Source organism: Terrapene carolina, unplaced genomic scaffold (genome assembly GCF_002925995.2).
Source record: "Terrapene carolina triunguis isolate 2854851 unplaced genomic scaffold, T_m_triunguis-2.0 Scaffold665, whole genome shotgun sequence".
NCBI lineage: Eukaryota > Metazoa > Chordata > Testudines > Emydidae > Terrapene > Terrapene triunguis.
Window position 1 is genome coordinate 519,147 of NW_020665016.1, and position 24,867 is coordinate 544,013.

At 49.3% G+C, this 24,867-nt stretch overlaps 2 protein-coding genes across 2 annotated transcripts in view; both read left to right on the plus strand.

Annotated features, from left to right (window-relative positions):
* Positions 1–5,764: 5,764 nt before the first annotated feature.
* Positions 5,765–16,400, plus strand: LOC112107973 (cathepsin G-like). Its single transcript, XM_024201920.2, has 5 exons — positions 5,765–5,825; positions 14,219–14,366; positions 15,224–15,362; positions 15,767–16,039; positions 16,251–16,400. The coding sequence occupies exons 1-5, from the start codon at positions 5,768–5,770 to the stop codon at positions 16,398–16,400; spliced, it is 768 nt and encodes a 255-aa protein (XP_024057688.2). The 5' UTR covers positions 5,765–5,767.
* Positions 16,401–21,414: 5,014 nt separating this feature from the next.
* LOC112107977 (duodenase-1-like) overlaps positions 21,415–24,867 on the plus strand; it is a 37,088-nt gene continuing 33,635 nt past the window's right edge. The window contains exon 1 of the mRNA XM_024201923.2: positions 21,415–21,457. Coding sequence (XP_024057691.2) covers positions 21,415–21,457 — 43 coding nt within the window. The remainder of the gene's footprint in view (positions 21,458–24,867) is intronic.

Genomic DNA, 24,867 nt, shown 5'->3' on the forward strand with positions numbered 1-24,867 from the left:
AGACACAACATTTCCCATAAGTGCCTGGAATGGCTTGGGAACAACTTTTTATGTCAGAAGGTGGAGGAAGATGCCGGGAGGGAGGGGCATTTTAGACTTGATTCTGACCAACAATGAGGAATTGGTTGCAAATCTGAAGGTGGACGGCAGTTTAGGTGGAAGTGATCCTGAAATATAGAATTCCTTATCCTAACGAAACAAAGGAGTCAGAGCAGCAGAATAAGGACAGTGGACTTCAAACAAGCAGACTGAACAGTTCAGAAAAGTATAGGTGAAGTGCCATGCGAAGAAAATCTAAGTTCTAAAGGAGTTCAGGAGAGCTGTCAGTTTCTAAGGAGGACAATATTAAAGTCCCACTGCAAACTATTCCTATGCAAAGGAAAGACGCGAAGAACAGTAAGAGGACAATATGGCTCCAACAGAAGCTCTTTAATGACTGAAAACCAAAGAAGAATCCCACAAAAATGGGAAACTTGGAAAAATTACTAAAGCGGAGTACAAAAGAATAGGACTAGCATGTAGGAACAAAATCAGAAAGGCTAAGGTACAAAATGAGTTTCACCTAGCAAGGGGAATAAAAGACAATAAGAAGAGGTTCTTGAAATGCATTAGGAGCAAGAGAAAGATTCAGGGAAGTGTAAGTCTGCTACTTAGCCAGGAAGGAGAACTAACAAACAAGAACATGAACAAATGATTTTAATGTCAGTTTTGCTTCATTCTTCTCTAAAAAGGTTAATGGTGAACAGATACTCTTAACAATTATTAGCGAGGGGGAAGGAACACAAGACAAAATGGACAAAGAAGAATTTATAGAATATTTAGGTAAGTTAGATGTATTCAAGTTAGCAGAACCTGATGAAATTCATTCTTGGGTACTTACTGAATTGGTTGAAGCAATCTTGGAATCATTAGGAAGTATGTTCAAGAACCTCTGTAGGAGATATAAGGTCCCAGAGGACTGGAGCAGGGCAAACATAGAACTTATCTTTCAAAAAGAGTAATAAAGAAAATGCAGGAAATTATAGACCAGTCAGCCTAACTATGATACCTGGAAAGATACAGGAGCAAACTCTTAAACAATCAGTTTGGAAGCCCCTAGAGGATAATAGGGCTGTAACGAATAGCCAGGATGGGTTTGTCAAGAAGAAGCTATCCCAAAACAATCAAATTGACTTCTTGCACAGGGTTACTGGCCTAGTGGATAGGGGGAAGCAGTAGACATGTCGATGTCTAGTTGGCAGCTGGTATCAAACTGAGAGCCCCAGGAGTCGTCCTGGGCTGGTTTTGTTCAAAATCTTTATTAATGATCTGGATGATGGGATTAATTGCACCCTCAGCAAGTTCGCAGATGACACTAAACTGGGGGGGAGAGGTAGATACGCTGGAGGGTAAGGATAGAGTCCAGGGGGACCTAGAGAAACTGGAGGATTGGGCCAAAAGAAATCTAATAAGGTTGAAAAAGGACAAGTGCAGAGTCCTGCCCTTAGGAAGGAAGAATCCCATGCATGGCTACAGAGTGGGGACTGACTGGCTAAGCAGCAGTTCTGCAGAAAAGGACCTGGGGATTACATTGGATGAGAAGGTGGATATGAGTCAGCAGTGTGCCCTCGTAGCCAAGAAGGCCAACGGCATTTTGGGCTGTATTAGTAGGAGCATTGCCAGTAGATCGAGGGAAGTGATTATTCCCCTCTATTTGGCACTGGTGAGGCCACCCCTGGAGTATTGTGTCCAGTTTTGGTCCCTCCCCCCATTACAGAAGGGATGTGGACAAATTGGAGAGAGTCCAGCAGCGGGCAACGGAAATTATCAGGGGGCTGGGGCACATGACTTATCAGGAGAGACTGAAGGAACTGGGGTTATTTAGTCTGCAGAAGAGAAGAGTGATGGGGGATCTGATAGCAACCTTCAACTACTTGAAGGGAGGTTCCAAAGAGGATGGAGCTAGGCTGTTCTCAGTGGTAGCAGATAACAGAACAAGAAGCAATGGTCTCAAGTTGCAGTGGGGGAGGTCTAGGTTGGATATTAGGAAAAACTATTTCACTAGGAGGGTGGTGAAGCCCTGTAATGGGTTACCTAGGGAGGTGGTGGAATCTCCTTCCTTAGAGATTTTTAAGATCATGCTTGACAAAGCCCTGGCTGGGATGATTTAGTTGGGGATTGGTCCTGCTTTGAGCAGGGGGTTGGACTAGATGACCTCCTGAGGTCTCTTCCAACCCAAATGTTCTATGATTCCATGACATGACAGATCTTGATTTTAGTAAGGCTTTTAATACAGTGCCACAAGAGTTTCTCATAAGTAAACTAGGGAAATTACCATAAGGTGATGGCAAAATGGGTTGAAAAAGCAAACTATAAGGGGTAGTCTTTCAAACTGGGAGAATAATTCTAATGGGGTCCTGCAGTGGTCAACCCTGGGTCTGGTACTGTGCAATCTTTTAATTAATGGCTTGGATGATGGAGTGGAGAATGTACTTATAAAATTTGCGGATGACACGAAGCTGGGATGGGCTGCTAACACGTTGGAGGACAGCATTAGATTTTGAACCAAATGTCACTGAGCTGTGCGTCATCAGGAATGACTCACTGAGCTGTCTGCCATCTGTGGCTTGTTTTATTTCACAGGGTGACTCTGGGGGTCCCCTAGTGTGTGAGAAAACAGCTTCGAGCATCATCTCTTTAGGATTCCAGAAGGGGACCCCCCCACCCAGGTGATACCAGAGAAATCTTGACAGACCGTGGAAAAAATTTCATGTCTGCAGCCTCTAAAAAGTTATGGTAATTATAGTAAAGCAAATAAAGGCTGCTCCCCATCATACAGAAACTGATGGGCTTGTGGAAAGATTTCATGAAACTTTAAAAGCTATGCTAAGAATGCATATCTCCAGGCATGAGAATAACTGGGACATGTGTCTCCCTTATCTTCTTTATTCCTACAGAAGTGTTCCTCAGGAAACTATTGGCTTTGCCCCCCTTTGATCTCATGTATGGGAGGCAAGTGAGGGGACCCACAATTTGATTCAAGGATCTAGGGAGGGCAATGCTGAGGAAAGAGGACTTCCAGTAGGGGAGTATGTCACCTGTTTTAAGGAGAATTTACTGTGTATGATGGATTCAGTGCAACAGAACCTTCAAAGAAATCAGGAAACCCAGAAGGGTTGGTGCTTACAGCAGTGTTATATGTAAGACACAGGGGGTAATTCTACTCGGCACTGGTGAGGTCTTAGTTGGAGTAGTGTGTGCAGTTCTGGGTGCCACACATTAGGGGAGATGGAGAGACTCCAGAGGAGAGCAACAAAAAATAATCAAAGGTTTAGAAACCTGACCTAAGAGGAAAGGTGAAAAAAACTGGGTATGTTTAGTCTAGAGAAGAGGAGGCTGAGAGGGGACCCGAGAACAATCTCCCAATATGTTATAAAATGGACAGGGGTCAGTGGTTCTCCATGTCCACTGAAGGCAGGACAAGAAGTGATGGGCTTAATCTGCAGCAAGGGAGATTGAGGTTAGTTGTTAGGAAAAACTTTCTAACCCTAAATGGAGTTAATGTCTAGAATCAGATCACAAGGGAGGCTGTGCAATCCCCATCAATGGAGGGTTTTAAGACCAGCTTGGACAAACACCTATCAGGGATGGTCTAGGTTGACGTGGTCCTGCCTCACAACAGGTGGCTGAATAAGGTGACCTCTCGAGTTCCCTTCCACCCTGATATCTCTATGGTTCTAGTCTATGAAATGTCTTCTGAGGTTAAATCCTCTGAGCTTCCTTCTCCTCCATTGCCCATTATCTGGAGCCCAGCCAGGCAGGGGGCTAGGCAGATATGAAACATCAAACCGAGAAAACAAAGCTGGTCTTGAAAAGTTCCTGAGAATCGGAAGCAAAAGGAAATGACTCAGCAAATAGGGAGCAAAGAAATGACAAATTTGCAGACAAAGATGTAGACTTCTAATAGTCTTGCTGGTGTGGGCCAGAGGCAGTGTGTGTGGTGGCGGGTGGAGCATGTGGGGTCAGATTCCTCCCACCCCCAGATTTGCTGCATTGCTTGTACTGAGCATGCTCCGTAACACTGTTGAAGCCACTGCCCTCATTCTGCCCCCTCCCCCTTTCCATGGGCATGGGTCGTCTCTGCCGGTGACTCTCAATCCTGACTTGCAGCACCCTGCCCCATCCAAGTCCTGGACTCTCACCTTCAGCCAGGTCCACTTATGCTCCCTAATGTCTGACTCTGAGAACTGTTTCCGTTCGTGACACAGCAGTGTGTAGGGACGTACTTTTCACTGCCTGGGGGACGGGAAGAAGTCTCTGCTCGGACACTTGGCTTGTCAATCAGGCCTCAGGGCTCACAGCCAGCTACAGATGGGCGGGTTTTATCTTCCAGGCAATGGCCACTGGGGGTACATCACCATAGCAGCAAGTTTCAGAGGCTGAGTCAGTTGTGGACCAGACTGGACACAGCCCCAGCTGTGCAGGGCCCAATATGCTGTGCATCCACAGATGTTGGGGGCCCGTCCTTTCTCCCTGCCATGTGTCTGGGTGTACAGGTCCTGGGACAGCCTAGCACCCACCTGGAGACTGGGAACCTGACCCATAGCCTGTCCCACCCAGTTGGGGCTGCAAATCCCTGGGCCCAGGTAGAAGCACTGCTCCCACCTTAGACTGGCCATGAAGATGCCACTCATGAGGGGTTGGAGGAGGCCCCCGGGAGAGAAAGGGAGGTTCCCACACTTTGTGAGTGCTGTTTATGGGGGCATAGGGGCACCATAAGGGACTGGGGCAGGTGAGGAGAAGGCCAGGGGCTTTGTGCATTTAGGAGTCTCTTCTTCAAGCTCGTCTCCACAGGTTCATAGACTTGAAACATCCAATTTTACCACACAAGAAGATGAGATTTGCAGGTGATCCTGTGACTCCTGATGCTGGAGCTTAACAAAAAAACACAGAGCCATTTCAGGGGTGCTCGGAGATTGATGGAGAAATGGGGCCGGGTTCTCAGGGTGATTTTAAGCTGCTTTCTGGGGCTGAGAATTGTAGGTGCGTGAGAGATTCAAATGTCTGGACAGCCAAGGTCACATTTCCTAGCGGTCAGCCTTGTTGTGTGGGGCGTTTGCTCTTTACTCAACCATGCCTGCCATGGGGCAGGCTTACAGGAACACGGCTCCTGTGCCAGCTTTTCAGGGCCTTCCCCATTGCCCATCTCCATGGTATCTGTGCTGCCCCAGGTCCACCACTTTGAGGGATACGTGCGCCCCAGCCTCTGGGAGAACATCTGCTGTGGGCTCTGTGGCTGGGCTCCAGGAACCCACATCAGGGCCCTGTTTTCAGCTTGCTGCTCTGAAAGACACACTGGGGAGGAAGTGGGGAGCAGAGCCAAGCCAGGGGGTGACTCAGCATCGGCCGCACTCCCCACCAGATGAGCTGTTGGAGGGAGGAGATGGTGAGATCCAGATGAGCTTGGTGCCAGGTGTGCTGGACTCCAGGCAGGCCCCAGGGGGCCCTGATCCCAGATGCTCTGGGAGAGAGGTCAGAGACGCCCTGACCCCGAGTGACATTCACCTGGGCTCCTTCCTCCAGAGGGAGGTTGTTTTCCAGCCACCAGCTCCCTCCCTCATGTCCCCCATGTGTGAGCAGCGTAATGCTGAGGTTTCTGAGGGCACCTGTGTGGTCCCAGCTCCCCACGAGGGCAGAGCAGAGCATACATGACCTGTGGTTTGCTGCTGGCTCTGTAAATCCCCCAGGGCTCAGGCACAAGCACTGTTGCTTTCCCCAGACGGTGACGATGCTGATCCTGATCCTGCTGCCCGCGGCCTTTCTTCTGCCCCCCGGGGCTGTGGCTGGTGAGTGGGGCGGGGGTCAGGGATCCTGGGGAGTGGAGCCAGGAGCTCGCTGGGCTGTTTGCAAATCCCGGATCCTCCCCAGAGTCAGATGCTTCTGCCAGGGCGATCGCTGACTCCCAGGACCCAGCTAGGGAAGGGTTTGGAGTTGGGGGCGATGGAACCCGGGTGGCAGAGCTGGTACCAAGATAACCCCCTGAGACACAGAGAGAGACAGAGCAGAAGAGAGACACAGGGGAATCTTAAGTAGGGTCTGGGAGCCCAGACTCCTGGGCTCTATCCCTAACTTGGGAGTGTGGTCCAGAGGTTAGAGCAGCATGGGGGGTGGGAGTCAGGACTCCTGGGTTCTAGCTCCTTTGTCTGTGCTGTCACATTACATTGAAGTTGTTTAGGAAAGGGGCTGTGCTGCACCTGGCACACCAGGGGCCTGATCTTGGTCAGGGTCTTGGCAGTGCTCAGCACAATGGGGCCCTGATCTCAGCCAGACTCAGTGCAGCACCTGGCATAATAGAGGCGCTGATCTTGGTTGGGGTCTGTGCAGCACCTGGCACAAGGGGGGCCCTGGTTTAGGTTGGTCGCACCATATGCAAATAACAGCAACAGATTTTCAAGTAGCCTGGTTGATTTGGATGCCAAATTAACATTACTAAGTCATCGCTGAAAACCGTCAGGTGTGAGCTACACACAGATTTGCACTGGTTTAACTAAACTGATTTCAAACCACATCTGTAGTTCAATTGGTTCAGCTCTACCTGTGATTTAAACTTAGGCCTGGTCTACACTAGGCTTTTATGTCGAATTTAGCGCCGTTATATCGAATTAACCCTGCACCCGTCCACACCACGAAGCTATTTAGTTCGACATAGAGCTCTCTTTAAATCGATTTCTGTAAACCTCCCCAACGAGAGGAGTAGCGCTAAATTCGACATGGCCATGTCGAATTAAGCTAGGTGTGGATGGAATTCGACGGTAATAGCTCCAGGAGCTATCCCACAGTGCATCACTCTGTTGACGCTCTGGACAGCAGTCCGAGCTCGGATGCTCTGACCAGCCACACCCCGGGAAAATTTGAATTCCTTTTCCTGTCTGGGCAGTTTGAAGCGCAGTTTCTGTTTTGACACCGTGGCGAGCTCAGCAGCAGTGGCAACGATGCAGAGCTCTCCAGCAGAGATGGCCGTGCAATCTCAGACTAGAAAGAGGGCCCCAGCATGGACTGATCGGGAAGTCTTGGATCTCATCGCTGTGTGGGGAGATGAGACCGTGCTTTCCGAGCTGCGCTCCAAAAGACGGAATGCAAAGACCTATGAGAAGATCTCTAAAGCCATGGCAGAGAGAGGATACAGCCGGGATGCAACGCAGTGCCGCGTGAAAATCAAGGAGCTGAGACAAGGCTACCAGAAGACCAAAGAGGCAAACGGACGCTCCGGATCCCAGCCCCACACATCCCGTTTCTACGAGGCACTGCATTCCATCCTAGGTGCGGCCGCCACCACTACCCCACCCCTGACCGTGGACTCTGAGGATGGGATATTGTTCGCGGCCGGTTCCTCAGCGGACGGGGAAGAGGAGGAAGGAGATGAGGAGGACGAGGCAGTCGACAGCGCTGATTTGCCCGACAGCCAGGAGCTCTTCATCACCCTCACAGAGATCCCCTACCAACCCTCCCCAGCCGTTATCCCAGACACAGATTCAGGGGAAGGATCAAGCAGTAAGTGTTTTAAATATCTAAACATTTATTTATAACATAACTGGCATATTTCAAATATTAACAATAGGTAAAGTGCTTTAAAACATGTAAACATTTATTTACAACAAAACAGGAAGATTTAAAATATTAACAGTGGGTAAAGTGCTTCAAAACATGTAAACAGGAAAGTCCAACAAAATGGGAATCTGTGCAAAGTGTATCATGATTAGTCTGTCTTTGGGCGCTTCAATATATAGTCTATTTTCAAAAAATTTCACAATGTCCGCTTCATGATTATAATGCCCAAAACGCTGCACTCTTCTGTCCCTCCAAGGGCACCTAACCCAAAAACTGGTCAATGTATCCGGGGATAGAGGCGACATCCTCCGGGGAGAACTCCTCATAGGTCTCCTGCAGGTGTTTTTCAAGCCTCATGAGCAGGTTCCTGGGCAGGGAGAGCTTGTTAGGCCCCCCGTGGTATGAGACGTTTCCCTGCCACAACGCCAGCAGGTACTCGGGGATCATGGCCTTGCAGAGCATTGCAGCAAATGGCCCCGGTTTCTGCAGGCTGTCACGAAGCATCCGCTCCTTCTGGCTCGCAGAGACCTTCAGGAGGGTGATGTCTGGCATGACTCCCTGCTGTGAATTAGGTAGGGGAAAGTTAGTATTGGGACTGCTTGCCCGTCCCTGTACAGAACTGCAACCGCCGGTTTACAGCCACGCGGTTTACAGCCGCGAGGGGGTGGGACAGGGCCAGAGTTCATGCTTGCAGGATTGCTGCCAGCAGAGACTCGCATTGCTTTCTATGCGAAAGGAGGCCAGTGCCACTCTTAAAGTTTTAAGCAGCCACAAGTCTACGGCTTACCATGTTTGCCATCTAGACAAAGTCCGGTGTCCTGCCCTGCTCCTCAGCTCGCCACAGCAAGACCGCAGGCACGGTAGGCGAGGGCCGAAAATTCGACGTTGTCCTCAGTGCGCGTGTGATAGGTGCTCTGCATGGTCTTGTTCACAGAGAAAGACTATGTTCTCTGTTCACAGATACATTGCTCTGTCTCAGGAATTCACTCCCTTTTTCCAATTCCCACAGCCACATCTGCCCAGAGGCTAGCGCACATTAGGAGGAGGAAGAAGAGGACATGGGAAGACATGTTTGCTGAACTAATGGCATGCTCCCGAGCACAGGCAGCCCAGCAGACACAGTGGAGGGAGAACTTGTCCCAAATGCACCGGGCAAACATGGAACGGGAGGAGAGGTGGCGACAGGAGGACAGGCAGGCTACTCAAACGCTGCTTGGACTAATGAGGGAGCAAACGGACACGCTCCGCCGCCTTGTGGATGTTCTGCAGGACCGGAGGCAGGAGGAGAGAGCCCCGCTGCAGTCTCTCTCTAACTGCCCTGCCCCGCCACCAAGTCCCATACCCCCCTCACCCAAAGTCCAAACACGGAGGGGCGGAAGGGGCCGTGAAAAATTTCACTCCACCCCTGCGGACTGCTCTACCACTAGAAGGCTCTCATTCCCCAAAATTTGAAAAGTCCTTTCCTACCCGCCTCACACAAGACCCCGTCCAAGTTTCACCCCCCCCGTTCCATGTGCGGTTGTTAATAAAAAATACGTTTTTGTTCATTATTGTTTCCATCCTCTTCTTTTAGATGAGAGTCTGTCTGAAGTGGGGGGAAGGGGCTTGGTAATTGGACAGGACAGTCACCTTTAGCAGGGGGCAGGTCCAGCAGCAGGGCACATATACAGTGCAGTGACTAGTTATCCTGGTCAGTCTGGGAGGTGGTTTTCATGTTCTGTGTGGTGGGGGTGGTGGTGTTGCTCTGTGACTTGGTGGCGGGGGAGGGCAGTTACAGATCTTATGCAGCGGTCCTTACCCTGGATCACAGAGCTGCGCAGCAGGGGATCTGTAACCCTCTTCCCCCTGCAAGACAGTCACATAGCCGACACATACACACAGTCCCGGCCAGGAGGGCTGGCAGGCTCCGTTGAAACAACCAGTCCACCACCGCGGAGCCTGTCATTCCTGGAGTTTAGAAGCATCATTTGCATCACAACACTAAACCCGCCCCCCGCCACAGTCTGCGTCCCAGGTTTAAAACATTCCCGTGAAAACAGTAATAAAGACAACGGTGTCCATTAACAAAACAGAACAGATTTTATTTTTTGGGAAGGGGGTGAAGGGGGTATGTAACTGGAGAGGATAGTCGACGGCAACTGGGTAAAGAAACGGGGGCAAGTTCAGCTTCTGTGTCCACAAACTTAAAAGTCACTGGGTACCCTGCTCAGCCTTGAAACTGGCTTTCAAAGCCTCCCGTATGCACAGCGCGTCCCGCTGGGCTCTTCTAATCGCCCGGCTGTCTGGCTGGGCGTAATCAGCAGCCAGGCTATTTGCCTCAACCTCCCACCCCGACATAAAGGTCTCCCCCTTGCTCTCACAGAGATTGTGGAGCACACAGCAAGCTGCAATAACGATGGGGATATTGGTTTCGCTGAGATCACAGCGAGTCAGTAAGCTTCTCCATCTCCCCTTGAGACGGCCAAAAGCACACTCCACCACCATTCTGCACTTGCTCAGCCGGTAGTTGAAGAGTTCTTTTTCAGTGTCCAGGGCGCCAGTATAGGGCTTCATGAGCCAGGGCATTAGCGGGTAGGCTGGGTCCCCGAGGATCACCGTAGGCATCTCCACATCCCCAACAGTTATCTTGTGGTCCGGGAAGTAAATACCTTCCTGCAGCCGTCTAAACAGACCAGAGTTCCTGAACACGCGAGCGTCATGAACCTTGCCCGGCCATCCGACGTAGATGTTTGTAAACCGTCCCCGATGGTCCACCAGTGCTTGCAGCACCATTGAAAAGTAGCCCTTTCTATTGATGTACTGGCTGGCCTGGTGGCCCGGTCCCAGGATAGGGATGTGAGTCCCATCTATAGCCCCACCGCAGTTTGGGAATCCCATCGCAGCGAAGCCATCTATGATGGCCTGCGCGTTTCCCAGGGTCACTACCTTTGACAGCAGTACCTTGACGATTGCCTTGGCTACTTGCAGGACAACAACCCCCACGGTAGATTTGCCCACGCCAAAGTGGTTCGCGACTGACCGGTAGCTGTCCGGCGTTGCAAGCTTCCAGAGGGCTATGGCCACTCGCTTCTGGACAGTCAGGGCTGCTCGCATGCGGGTGTCCTTGCGCTTCAGGGCAGGGGACAGCAACTCACAAAGTTCAAGGAAAGTCCCCTTCCGCATGCGAAAGTTTCGCAGCCACTGGGATTCATCCCAGACCTGAAGCACTATGCGGTCCCACCAGTCCATGCTTGTTTCCCGGGCCCAGAATCGCCGTTCAACAAAATCCACATGCCCCATTGCCACAGTGATGTCCTGGGCGCTGGGGCTCATGGTTTCTGACAGCTCTGTGCTACTCTCCGACTTCAGGCCCTCACGCCGGTGCCGTAGCCTCCTCGCCTGATTTCTCTGCATCTGCCTCAGGGAAAGGTGTATGATAAGCTGCGAGGTGTTGAGAACGGCCACAACTGCAGCGATGGTCGCAGCGGGATCCATGATCGCAGTGCTGTGGCGTCCGCGCTGTCACTGATCAAAAAGTGCGCGAACTGATTTCCCGCCGGCGCTTTCAGGGAGGGAGGGAGGGAGGGCGGTAGTGACTGACGGATGCCGACAGTTACCCAAAAGCACCCTCGCCACATTTTTTTACCCAGAAGGCATTGGAGGATCGACCCAGAATTCCAATGGGCGGCGGGGACTGCGGGAACTGTGGGATAGCTGCCCACAGTGCACTGCTTCCAATGTCGACGCTTTCCCTGGTAGTGTGGACTGACAAAGTCGAATTACTCTCCTTAGTGTAGACACATACGTTCGACTTTCTAATATCGATTGCACATATTCGATTTAACTAAAATCGAACTACTCTCGTAGTGTAGACATACCCTTAGCTGATAGCATTGGAAATTTCCCAGGGGCCAGCTAACCCCACAGAACCAGCAGTGGGTTAACCCATACGAGTGCCTGCCTATGGGGGGGGGAGGGGGATTGCCTGGGGTTAAAGCAAATGCTGCAGGCTCGCAGTTCCTAAATCCTACCACCCTCTGGTGGTCAGAGACTCTCATTTACACCTCAATGTATCCCTGCCCAGTTTATCCCCATTTGTCCTTGTGACAACATTGTCCTGCAGCTTCACTAGCTCTTCCCCTGCCCTTCTGTCCCCTCCACCCTGATGTCTTTACATTGATTGTCTAGATTTTATTTCATGCCCAGAGACCCATGTGTTTTGAGACTTGTTCTGAACTGGTCTGAAGAGGCTTTTATTTTTCCATGGGAAATTTGACTTTTCATTGAAAGCCCCCAAAGTTCGGGTTTTTTTCTATTCACTTTTTATTAATTTTTTGAAAAGACAGAGACAGAAAGTGAGAAAACAAACAACCAAATTTACATAAACTCCTCATAATACCAAAACTTCTCATAAGATATTAAGTATTTGCTACTCATCTTAGCTAGGTTTGAGACGTTATCTGTAATATGAATGGTTAGAATATCAATCCCTCACTGTATTCCACAATTTACAAACACAATTTGCTTATAAAAATCCCACTAAAGAAAAATTATTAAAGGAAGAAAATGATTAAAAGCAAAACTCAGAGAAGGGGGATAGAGATGGGGAGGGAAAGGAATTGGATAGATAAGAAGAGGAGGTGAGGGGGGGGGCCCATGCATTTGGTAGGATCATTTGGATATTTCCAGGAAAGCATCTCATGTCTCTCACAACTTTTCTTGGGTATCTCTGTAACAGTTTAGTGGGTTAGCGATTGTCCCTCCCGCTCTGGCTCACTACGTCACTGGGGCACCACCCAGTATTGAGGAGTTAGCGAATCAAATGTCTGGACCCGAGGCCCCTTTAGTGGGGTAGGGCTGAGTCGCGAAGTAGGCTAGGTGGCGCTAACCCTCAGGCCTGGCATAGCAACAAACAGGCCATTCATCCTAAGGTGGTGAGGTTGCCACCCCAGGCAACAGGAGTAAGGAGGACTCGGGCCCACCCTACTCCACCGGGTGACAGCCCAGGTCTCTAACAATGGCGGATGAGTCAGTGAGGATCCCACCACAACACGCTGACTGAGGTTCTGACAAACAAACTGGACCAGCATCTGTTTTCCCTCAGCTACTTCTTACCACAGTCTGAGCAAGGGGTTCCGTAGTCCACATGTCCTCTGTCTCATCGGGGTATTAACCTGCCAGCAATCCTGGTCAGTCCCCTCCACTCTCAGCTTCCTCTGGAGTCAGGGTGATCCTTGACTCGGCAGCAGAACCTGAGGCCTGCAGCAGGCCCCGGACATCTGTCTCCTTCCCTGGCTCAGGCTCAACTGGGCTAGAGGCCCCTCTTATACTTCTTTAACCACTCCACCACATTACACACAGTCTGCCGTTCTTTACATGGTGGTCAAGCTTAGGGTGTCTATGGTCCAATCTTTGATTGTTGGTTGCTTTTTGGATTTCTGTTTTTGTGGAACTGTCTTTCCACCACTGTTAGTACTCTGCTTAGCCAGAGTCTTTCAGATTTGTTCCGCTTCCAATTAAAACCCATTAGGTTGAAAAATATATGTTTAATTTTATTTGAATAAAAAAAAAAAACCTCTCCAATTCAGTTCCGCCCAAAGCAGCTACGTGCGTTCCCAGAGCGTATGGGTTAAGTCAGCATCTGCCGCATTACAGCACCAATATTTGTCTGTCTTAGCAGCATCTGTTTTGAACTATTGAAGAGCGGTCCAATACATCCTCCATATTCCTGTGGAATTAATCTTAAATGTAGCTCCAAGGAGGAGTTCGGAGCACTGGCTAAAATTTGTTTCCATTTGGTTAGCAGAAAATAATTGGCCTACTTCCTCTTCCCAATGCTTTAGGGGATCAGTATTTAGTTCAAATTTGCTGGCCAGGTGTGCATATAATGTTGCCTTAGTTCTTGGAAATCTGACAAACATTTGGAGAAATGAAAGCAGTAATGGGTCAGGGGTAGGGAAGGAAGCAGGGATAAACAGATGGTAGACTACATTTTATTGTTGCAGACCTTGCCACTCCTTCTTACTCTCTCACGTAGAGCTAGTCAATAGGGGGACTGGGGACCACATCTGGACTGCCGGACACTTTTGAATGGAACCCAAAATCTTTTTATTTAATTATTATTATCATTATTGTTGGCTTGTTAGTATTATGTTCTGTGGAGTCTATCCTTGATTATACCTTGATCAAGAAATTTGGACCTTGACAAAAAATAATTAACTATCCCTGCTCTGGCAAAATTGGCGACCAAAAATTTACAAATATTTAGCTGAAAAGTGCCAAAACTGGGGGAAATCAGATTTCGAAGAAAAATGCCAAAATGTTGAGGAGAGGAGGTGTGTTCTAAGAAACTGGTTGACTTTGCCTCCCAAATCCATTAACTCAAGGCAGAGCAATTACTGACCCACTCCCGATGTGTTTTACACTGATTTGCCACCCAGAGAGGTTAGAGCTGTAGATTTACCCTCCCGTCCTCTGGGGTGTCTAGTCTGGGGCAGAGCACAGCAGGTTCCAGGCACAGGGATCCCCCCCAGGAAAGCATCACAGGGGGTGGGTTGAGGTTATGGCGACTCCTCTTCAGGATGGGGAGCTCAGTCCCAGCCAGGCCCAGGGAGAAAATGGGGCTCTTTATATGAACCTGGTCTCCCCCCAGGTGAGATCATCGATGGCTGGGAAGCCCAGCCCCACTCCAGACCCTACATGGCCTATCTGGAAATACAACATGGAGTTAATAGATCGTTATGTGGAGGGTTCCTGGTGTCGGAGAACTTCGTGCTAACGGCCGCTCAGTGCAATGGAGAGTAAGCGCCTCTGTGCTGGGGATGTCGGGGCAGGTCAGGGTTAGCGGGTGATGAGGGAGCCGGGAGCTCTGGCGCCATTGTAGTTGCAGGGAAGGAGCAGTTAGTGCGACAGGCTGGGAGAGCAAAGCCCAGAGTCTGATCTGCTCAGGGAGCATTGGCATGTCTCTAGGGGCCTCTGCAAACCATGGCCCAGGACCAATGCTGGGTAAATCAATAGAGCTACGGCCAGTGAGAGCAGTTGGGGTCTGGTCCATTGCCCAGATTGGGGCAGTGAGGTTCTCACAGCCCCAGGAAAGCTCTGCAAATCTTTGGGTTGTGGGGTCTGGGCATGGACCCCTGTCTGGATCTACCCAGGAGGGGTCACAGGGATAAGGGAAGCTGAGACCCAGGGGCCGGGAGGACAATAGGGAGTGAAGCTGCTTGTGGGACAGCACAAGGGCTGGTGAAGACATAGGCTGGGACCCCAACACCTCTTTGCAGATGCTTTGTGCTGGAGCCAGTGCCCGCCGTAGGGGAAAGATCCTTGTGCCATGCCCCAGCCCATCTGAGCAAGCCAGTCTCTCTCCCAAGATGGATCGGAGACAGCCCTGCTAGAGGGAAAAGGCCTCATCTCCCATTCCCCAGCTCCCCAAGACAGGCAGTCTCCAGTCCTGGGTCTGGATCAGAGACAGCAATGTGTCAATGGGTATTTTACATTTTTACTGGCTGGGAGCTGAGTCCGAAATCACTTCTTTAGACCCCAGGCTGCCCTGTCCCCACAAATAGCCGCATTCCTGTGTCAGACCCACATGTGCCCATCCCATAGCATATACATGTTCTAGCCCCTACAACCCACATGTTGCTCTTGGCTTTTGCAGCAAGATCATTGTCATCCTGGGAGCCCACAACATTACCAAAAACGAATTGAGCCGACAAGTGATCCCTGTGAGATGCCCATACCCCAACCAGGATTATGACAAGGAGGCGCCCCATAATAACGACATCATTCTGCTGCAGGTACAGCCCCTATCCCATCCCCGCCCCCCCAAGAGATCTCACACTGCTGCAGGTACTGCCCCCATCCCATCACCCCGCCCCCAGTGACATCACACTATTGCAGGCATCACCCCCATCCCAACCGTGTGCCCCCAGTGACCTCACACTCCTACACGTACCACCCACACCCCACCACCCCACCCCCAGTGACCTCACACTGCTGCAGGTACCGCCTCCATCCCATCACCCTGCCCTCAGTGACCTCACACAGCTGCAGGTACCGCCCCATCCCATCCCCGCCCCCCCGTGACCTCATGGCCATGCACTGGCTTTAGGTTCTTTCTCCTTGGGTTCATATGTCTCTGCCCATCATTGGCTCTGGCCCTCGTATTCATCCTTGTCCTTGTGTCCTTTCCTGTTTGTAGCTGGAGCGCAAAGCACGTCTCAATGGATATGTCGGGCTCATCCCCCTGCCCGTGGCCCATCACCGAATGTGTCCAGGCACCGTGTGCAGCATCACCGGCTGGGGCTGGACCAGTGCACACAATAATCGGAGCTCGGACACACTCCGGGAGGCGGACGTGGAGGTGATGCAGGATGCTGCCTGTCCGAGGGATCCTGGTGGGATATACCGTGACTATAACCCCTCCACCATGATGTGTGTGGGGGACCCAGAGAAGGGCAAAAGCTCTTTCAAGGTAAATCTCCTCCTGCCTTCAAGCTCCCTTGACAAATTTTTGTTGTTAATGAGGCTGTTGGGGTTGCGGTCGGGCCTCAGAGAGAAGATCAGAGGTCAGGCCCTGCTGCGCTCAGTGCTGTACAAATGAATGGGGAACTAGGATGTTGCTAGTGATGCAAGAGTGTGCTGCTGAGACCTGTTCTTTATCTGTTTCTTGTTCCATTTCACAGGGTGACTCTGGGGGTCCCCTGGTGTGCCAGCAAACAGCCCAGGGCATCGTCTCTTGGGGATCAGAGGTGGGGACCCCACCCGCTGTGTACACAAGAGTCTCCACCTTCATCCCCTGGATACGGAAGACTATGAGGATGCTGCAGCCTTGAGCCCTGCTGGTAATTACTGCACGGGCCGGAGGTTCACCACTTCTATCCTTTGGCTTGGCCCAGATGTAGAGTCTGCTTTGCGGGGGGGGCTGAGTTCCCCCCCCACCAGCCATTGCTGTGTGCTCAGGCAGCGCCCAACCCATAAGCATCAACGCAGGAAGCCTAGGGGAGTTAGGGCCAGATTTAAGACCAGCTTCTGTTGGCTCCCTTGGAAATCCCGACCCAAACCCCTAGACTGCCTCTTCAGTAGGGAAACAACTGGTTTTATTTTCCCCGGGGTAATGGACACAAGCCAAATCCAGGGAGGACCCAGCGGTTTGTGCCTCTCCCCCGTGTCAGCCAGTCAGGTGACCGTTTATGGGAGATGCTCGTTCTTACCTGACCTGTTAAGTGGTGTTAAAACTGAAGCCTGCCCTGTCCTCTCTGGTCCTTTCCCACATGTTAGTTCCCCCGGGATGGCCACCTCCTGTTCCAAACACACATGTTCCTAGGACTGGCAAGGCCAGCGGGAGTTTGTTCATGGGAAGGGAAATTAGCAAAGGATATGCTGATTTCAGATGAAATGACAGCTCTGAGCGCCTCCTTCTAACCTCCCCTTCCCTGCCCTGCTGCTCAGCCTGCTGCATTTCACTCCCTGCTTCTTAGCCAGCAATGAATAAAAATGAAGTTACAAAACAATGAATTTGTGCCTTCCTGGGAACTGAATGAATGCCCCCCCCGCCAATTGTTGTACCTAACAGGTGTAACCAGGGACTGCTTTGGACCCATGGGGAATTCACCCCCAGGGTTGGAGTAATTCACGCCGCGTCTGCTAGAAAGACAAGGAAAATCATGAGTGAAAAAGCAATGCACTATGTGTGTTATCAGTTCTCCTGGCTATGGTATCCTGTCGCTGACACCTGGGACATCTCCCTGCCAATAGAGCGCAACTAGACCCATTAGAGGAGAAATCAGTACCAGGGTATTTTTAGTTTCCCTTCTATGTAATTCCTTTTCCACTCTGTACACCCATCCGGAGACAGAAGGATCACAAACAGGAGTCAGGCTGGTCCCCTCCATCAGGCATCTGAGCCCAGACATCAAGGCCCCCTACTTTAGTAAGCCCAACCTAACTTAAAACAATCTCCCAGAAATAAATCAACATCAACAATGTAACTTAATAAATAAGATATGAACAACTCAAAAATCAGAAGAAAGAAAGAAAGAAATTATCTAGACCATCCCGGACAGGTGTTTGTCTAACCTGTTCTTAAAAATCTCCAGTGATGGAGATTCCACAACCTCCCTGGGCAATTTGTTATAGCGCTTAACCACGCTGACAGTTAGAAGTTTTTCCTAATGTCCAACCTAAATCTCCCTTGCTGCAATTTAAGTCCATTACTTCCTGTCCTGTCCTCAGCGCTTAAGGAGAACAGTTTATTACTCTCCTATTCATAACCATCTTTTAGATATTTGAAGATGGTTATCATGTCCACGCTCAGTCTTCTCTTTTTCAGACTAAACAAACCCAGTTTTTTCAATCTTCCCTCATAGTTCACGTGTTCTAGTCCTTTAATAATTGTTGTTGCTCTCCTCTGGCCTTTCTCCAGCTTGTTCTCATCTTTCCTGAAGTGTGGTGCCCTCAGCTGGACCCAATACTCCAGTTGAGGCCTAATCAGTGCTGAGTAGAGCAGAAGAATTACTTGTCGTGTCTTGCTTACAATACTCCTGCTAATACATCCCAGAATGACTTCCACTTGTTTTGCAATAGTGTTACATTGTTGGCTTCTATTTAGTTTGTGATACACTATGACCCCAGATCCCTTTCTGCAGTACTCCTTCCCAGGCAGGCATTTCCTATTTTTCATTCGTGCAACGGATTGTTCCTTCCTAAGTAGAGTACTTTGCATTTGTCCTTATTGAATTGTGTCCTATTTATTTCAGACCATCTCTCCAGTTTGACAAGATAATTTTGAATTCTAATCCTGTCCTCCAAACCACTCGCAACCCCTCCCAGCTTGGTATCATCCGCATACTTTATAAGTGTACACTCTATGCCATTATTAAAATCATTTATGATACTATCGAATAGAACCTGACCCAGGACAGATCCCTGAGGGACCCATCTCGATATGCCCTTCCTGCTTGGCTGTGAACCACTGATAACTACTCTCCGGGAATGCTTTTTCAACCAGTTGTGCGGCCACCTTATAGTAGGTTTGTCTAGGCTACATTTCCCTAGTTTGTTAATGAGACGGTCTTGTGAGACAGTATCAAAAGCTTTACTAAAGTCAAGATAAATCCCATCTATTGCATCCCCCCATTCACAAGTCTTGTTACCTTGTCAAAGGATGCTAGGTTGGTTAGATGTTATTTTTTCTTGACAAATCCACTTTAACTCACTTACCAGCTTATTTTCTTCTAGGTGCTTAAATCTGAGTGTTTGATTATTTGCTCCATTCTCTTTAAAGGTACCAAAATAAAGCTGACTGGTCTATCATTCCCTGGGTTACCATATTCCTCTTTTTTTTTATAGAGAAATACTATATTTGCCCTTTTTCAGTCATCTGGGATCCTTCCCACCTCCATGAGTTCTCAAAGATAACCACTAATGGATCAGATATCTCTTCAGCCAGATAGACAAATAGATGGATAGATGGGGTGGATGGGGATAGATATATAGATAGATTAGATAGATATGGGGCTGTATGGGGAGAGAGAGAGAGTATGGGGATGGATGGATAAATGGATAGATAGACTCTGGACTTGCACTGCTGCTGAGATCCTGGTTGACCTTTGGGGGCTGAGCATAATTTAATACCTGGCCCTACAGTTTCTCTTGGGAAATTCTCTGTTACTCAGACACTCTAGGGGCACCCACCTTTACCCAGTTCATAGGGCACAAGACTTAACCCTCTTAATTTAGGCACCCACCCGTACCTAATTGTAGGGCTCAGGCATAACCTTATACCCTAGGGCACCCACCCTTACCCGTTCCTAGGGCTCAAGCGTAACCTAACTTTACCCCTCTGTGGGTTCCAGGCTCTAGTCCCCAATGGGCTCCGGGTAAACACCCATTCCCTGTGGACTCAGGGCTTAATCCTTTGCGGGTTTGTGCGGTCTTTTACCAGTGAAAGAGCCTTACACAGTCATATCCTACTTAACCTCTATTTATATATCACTAAAACAGAATGCACATGCTACACATACAGTGCTCACCACTCCCAATAAGACAGATGAACTTTTCCCTGCTGGCCAGTCAGGATCAGGTCCATCTCGGGGACTTCAGTTTCTACACAGTGTCATTGGCAGAGTTAGGGTCTGGCAGCTCTGATCTTTGGGGCTTTGTCCTGGAGTGGTTCCCAAAGAACTTCCCTTTGGATCCCAGTTTATATAGTGAAACTTGAGTCCTGCTTAGCTGTACCTTAACCAATTATTCTATAAAGTTTTACTAACCAATCCTAACAAAATTCTCTAACCAGACATACTCCACCACCTTAATTAATTTACACCTAGCAAAATGAATTATGTAACAGTCAGAAACAATCAAAGAACCAGACAGAGATCATATAGACAAACAATAGAGAGGTGAGGACCATGAAGACAAAACAATAAAGAAATGAGGAATTCACAACCACAACTACTGATAAGTGGCTTCTTCCCAGACAGAATGCATCAAACTAAGTTTTCTTTAAGCATCTCAAGATCCGTTTCTTTATCTGGTGATGGTGGGTGTTATTGGGACAGGGTCTCCTCTGTAACAGCCCAATATTACATTATTTTCATGTAATTTAGATGGAATGTGAGGATGTGACTTCCTGCTACTTAGCTCATGGCTCCTGTTCTTCTAACCTGGCTGCAGACAAAGGCCTTGGGCCTTACAATATGGCTACAGGCAAAAGCCTTATCCTTACAGCTGAGGTTGCTGAAGGATTTTAATGCTGCCTTTGCATCCCCAGCTCCCCCAGACCCAAACCCAAGACAACCAAGGACCTTCCTAAGGCAGCTTCTCTCCCATCCCAGCTGGGGCAGAATTCTCCAGCCAAATGCGACCTGACAACCCCAATTAGCTCCCTGTGCAATGCTGCAGCACAAGGGCTAGTGATGTCCTTGGCTGTGTCAACAGGGGGTGGTGAGCTGAGGCGAGGAGGGGTGTTTCCCTGGGGCTCCAGGGATCCTGTGCCCAGTTCTGGGGTGCACATTTTAAATGGGATGGCAGCAAATTGGAGACGGGGCAGGACCGGGCAGGCAAATGACTGGAGGGCTGAAGAAAGTGCCTGGCAGGGAGAGATTGAAAGCGCTCGCTCTGTTTGGCTTCTCCACAAGTCACTGGGGAAGTGCCTGGTGCTCAGGGCACAAGGACCTTCATGAAGAGAAAAAAGCTGGGCTCTGGGGGGCTCTTGAATCCAACAGGAAAAGGCAGAACAAGATCCAACAGGGAAATCTCAAGCCTGACCAAATCCAATGGGAAAGGAGGCCCCAATGTGGGACAAGGAGGGGGATTAACCAGGCAACCAGCAGGGGGGTTTCTCCGTCTCTGGCTGGTGTCAGACCCAACCTGGCTGCCTTGCTGGAAGAGGCGTTCACCGGACACCAGTGATGGAGCTCAGTCCGGGGGAGCTGGGCGAGGTTCTTCAGCCAGAGTCATTCAGGAAGGCAGATGGGAGGATGGAATAGAATCTGGTGGCCTGAACATCTGGGGATCCAGGCATCCAGGGGCAGAACAGACAAGGGGGGATTCTGCCATCTGCAGCTGGGGGGCCTCAGAGCTGGCCACGTCTCCAGCCAGGGGCAGGGAAGGCACCAGTGCAGGAAGGAAGCCTCCCCTGATGCAGACGGGGATGTGGCTCAAGGTTTCCTCCCAGGAATCTCCACCCCTGACACATTACTGCTGGGGAATTTCTTGCTAGCCGGACACATGACCCTGTATGTCCCGGGTCAACTCTTCCCAGGGACCTGTCCCTGCTGCCCACTGTATATAAGCCCCAGGGCTGAGACAGATCCTCCAATCCCAGCCCCTGGATTTGAACCAAGGATGCTGCTACTGCTCTCCATGGCTTTTTCCCCACATCACACTGGTGAGTAGAGCGACTGGTTGATTTCCCAACTCCGGAGGGCTCACACCAGGAGTGGGGCTGAGCGAATCACTATGTTTTTCACTCAGAGGCTGAACAATACAATCTGGGGGGAAAACGGGTTCCTCCCAAAAATGATTTTTTAAATTTTTTCTTGCCAAATCAGAAACTCTAAAAATACATTTCAGAGGGGTAGCCGTGTTAGTCTGTATCAGCAAAAACAACGAGGAGTCCTTGTGGCACCTTAGAGACTAACACATTTATTTGGGCATAAGCTTTCATGGGCTAAAACCCACTTCATCAGATGCATGGAGTGAAAAATACAGTAGGCAGGTATATATATACAGCACATGAAAAGATGGGAGTTGCCTTACCAAGTGGGGGGGTCAGCGTTAACGAGGCCAAATCAATCAAGGTGGCTGTGGCCTGTTCCCAACAGTTGACAAGAAGGGGTGAATATCAACAGAGGGAAAATTACTTTTTGTAGTGACCCCGCCACTCCCGGTCTTTATTCAGGCCTAAAACAGACTTAAAAGTGGCCATTCTTCAACAAAAAAACTTCAAAAACAGACTTCAATGAGAAACTGAAGAACTGGAATTAATTTGGAAACTTGACACCATCAAATTAAGTCTGAATATTCACCCCTTCTTGTTAATTGTTGGGAACAGGCCACAGCCAACTTGATTGAATTGGCCTCATTAGCACTGACCCCCCACTTGGTAAGGCAACTCCCATCTTTTCATGTGCTGTGTATTTATACCTCCCTACTATATTTTTCACTCCATGCATCCGATGAAGTGGGCTGTAGCCCACGAAAGCTTATGCCCAAATAAATTTGTTAGTCTCTCAGGTGCCACAAGGACTCCTCGTTGTTGTTTTTTTAAATACATTGTTTCAAAACAAATTTGGGGGGGGGGTGTCATTTACTTTGGGGTGTTTTCATCAAACAGAAAAAAATATTTTTGCTTTTTGCTTTAATTTTGGGTCCTGTTCAGTTGTTTTTCACCCTTATTTTATAATTAGCTGAGTTTTGAACTTAAATGCAATTTTGGCACAAAAAGTTGATTGAGAACCAACTTTTTTTTTTTTTTTTTTTTTTTTTTTTTTTTTTATATAAATATTATATTTTTTGGTTTGAAGGTACCTCTGGAGGTCATTTATTCCAACCCCCTGTTAAAACCAAAACCATTTCCCAATTTTTCCCCCCCCCCCCCCCCACAGATCCCTAAATGGTCCCCTCAAGGACTGAACTTAGCAGAATTTGGGGGCAGGGGGTATGGTTTTTTCCTTTGATTTCAGTTCAGTTTATAGGATTTTTTTCCTTTAAAAATATTTTTTTAAAAATAATTCACTTAATTTCTAAATGAAACAACATTTCAAAACAAAAAGTCGAGATGTTTCATTTCTTAAAGGCAAGAATGACTTTTTCCGGAAATAGAACTTTCAGCACTTCTTCTCATGTGCTGCTAACCCTGGAGGAGGGAAGGGGCTGTCCACAGGCTCCTTTCTGGACTTCAACATCTTCTTTGATGGGTCAGCAACCATTTGTGTGCCACACGGTGACCTCTGTCTCCAGGGTCATTTTCAGGGCAGATCTGGGCTTCCTGGTACTGCCATCCATATCCAGTAGATGGCGATGGTGCACAAAATACTCTTTGATCCTTTTCTTATTTGTATGTTTCATTCATTCCAGCGACCTTATTTCTGTGTTGGCCCAGCCTAGGCCCCTTTGTATGCAACTTCTTATAACATTTCAAAGTTACACCCAGGTTACGGCTTTACACCTTTCCATGTATGTTTTCCTTCTTCTGCCATACAGTTCAATGATTTATAGCTTCCAAGATCATTGTGATCATCTTGTATGACCTCCTGTATAACACAGACCAGAGAACATCCCCAGATAATTCCTTTTTATCTACAGCAGATCTTCTGAAAAATCCAATCTTCATTAAAAATTGGTAGTGATGGAGAATCCACCATGACCTTTGGTGAATTGTTCCAATGGTTAGTTACTGTCCCTCTTAAAAACTCATACCATGAAACAGTCATTTAGAAAGAAAAACAAACTTTAGAGTCCCTCTGAATTTGAAACCAATTTATCTTGGCAGGTTTTCCAGAATTTGATTATTCCTGTGGCTGTGACAGCTCCACCCTACCGTCCCCTTGACTTTTCCAGCAACATCTTTCTCACCTGGGAGTCTGAGGGTATGTCTACACTACGAGGTTAATTCGATTTTACTTAAATCGAATATGTGGAATCGATATTGCAAAGTCGAACGTGTGTGTCCACACTAAGGACACACTAAGGACAGTAATTCGACTTTGTGAGTCCACACTAACGGGCGAGCGTCGATATTGGAAGCGGTGCACTGTGGGCAGCTATCCCACAGTTCCCGCAGTCCCCGCTGCCCATCGGAATTCTGGGTCGAGCCGCCAATGCCTTCTGGGTAAAAAAAATGTGTCGTCATCCGTCCGTCACTAACGCCCTCCCTCCCTCCATGAAAGCGCCGGCGGGAAATCAGTTCGCGCACTTTTCTGGTCAGTGACAGCGCGGACGCCACAGCGCTGCGATCATGGATCACGCTGCGACCATCGCTGCACTTGTGGCCGTTCTCAACACCTCGCAGCTTATCATACACCTTTCCCTGAGGCAGATGAAGAGTAATCAGGCGAGGAGGCTACGACACCGCCGTGATGGCCTGAAGTCGGAGAGTAGCACAGAGCTGTCAGAAACCACGAGCCCCAGCGCCCAGGACATCACGGTGGCAATGGGGCATGTGGATATCGTGGAACGGCGATTCTGGGCCCGGGAAACAAGCACGGACTGGTGGGACCGTATAGTGCTTCAGGTCTGGGATGAATCCCAGTGGCTGCGAAACTTTCGCATGCGGAAGGGGACTTTCCTCGAACTTTGTGAATTGCTGTCCCCTGCCCTGAAGCGCCAGAATACCAGGATGAGAGCAGCCCTCACAGTTGAGAAGCGAGTGGCCATAGCCCTCTGGAAGCTTGCAACGCCGGACAGCTACCGGTCAGTCGCGAACCACTTTGGTGTGGGCAAATCTACCGTGGGGGTTGTTGTCATGCAAGTAGCCAAGGCGATCGTGAAGGTACTGCTCCCAAAGGTAGTGACCCTGGGAAACGCGCAGGTCATCATAGATGGCTTTGCCGCGATGGGATTCCCAAACTGCGGTGGGGCTATCGATGGGACTCACATCCCTATCCTGGGACCGGACCACCAGGCCAGCCAGTACATCAATAGAAAGGGCTACTTTTCAATGGTGCTGCAAGCACTGGTGGACCATCGGGGACGGTTTACAAACATCTACGTCGGATGGCCGGGCAAGGTTCATGACGCTCGTGTGTTCAGGAACTCTGGTCTGTTTAGACGGCTGCAGGAAGGTATTTACTTCCC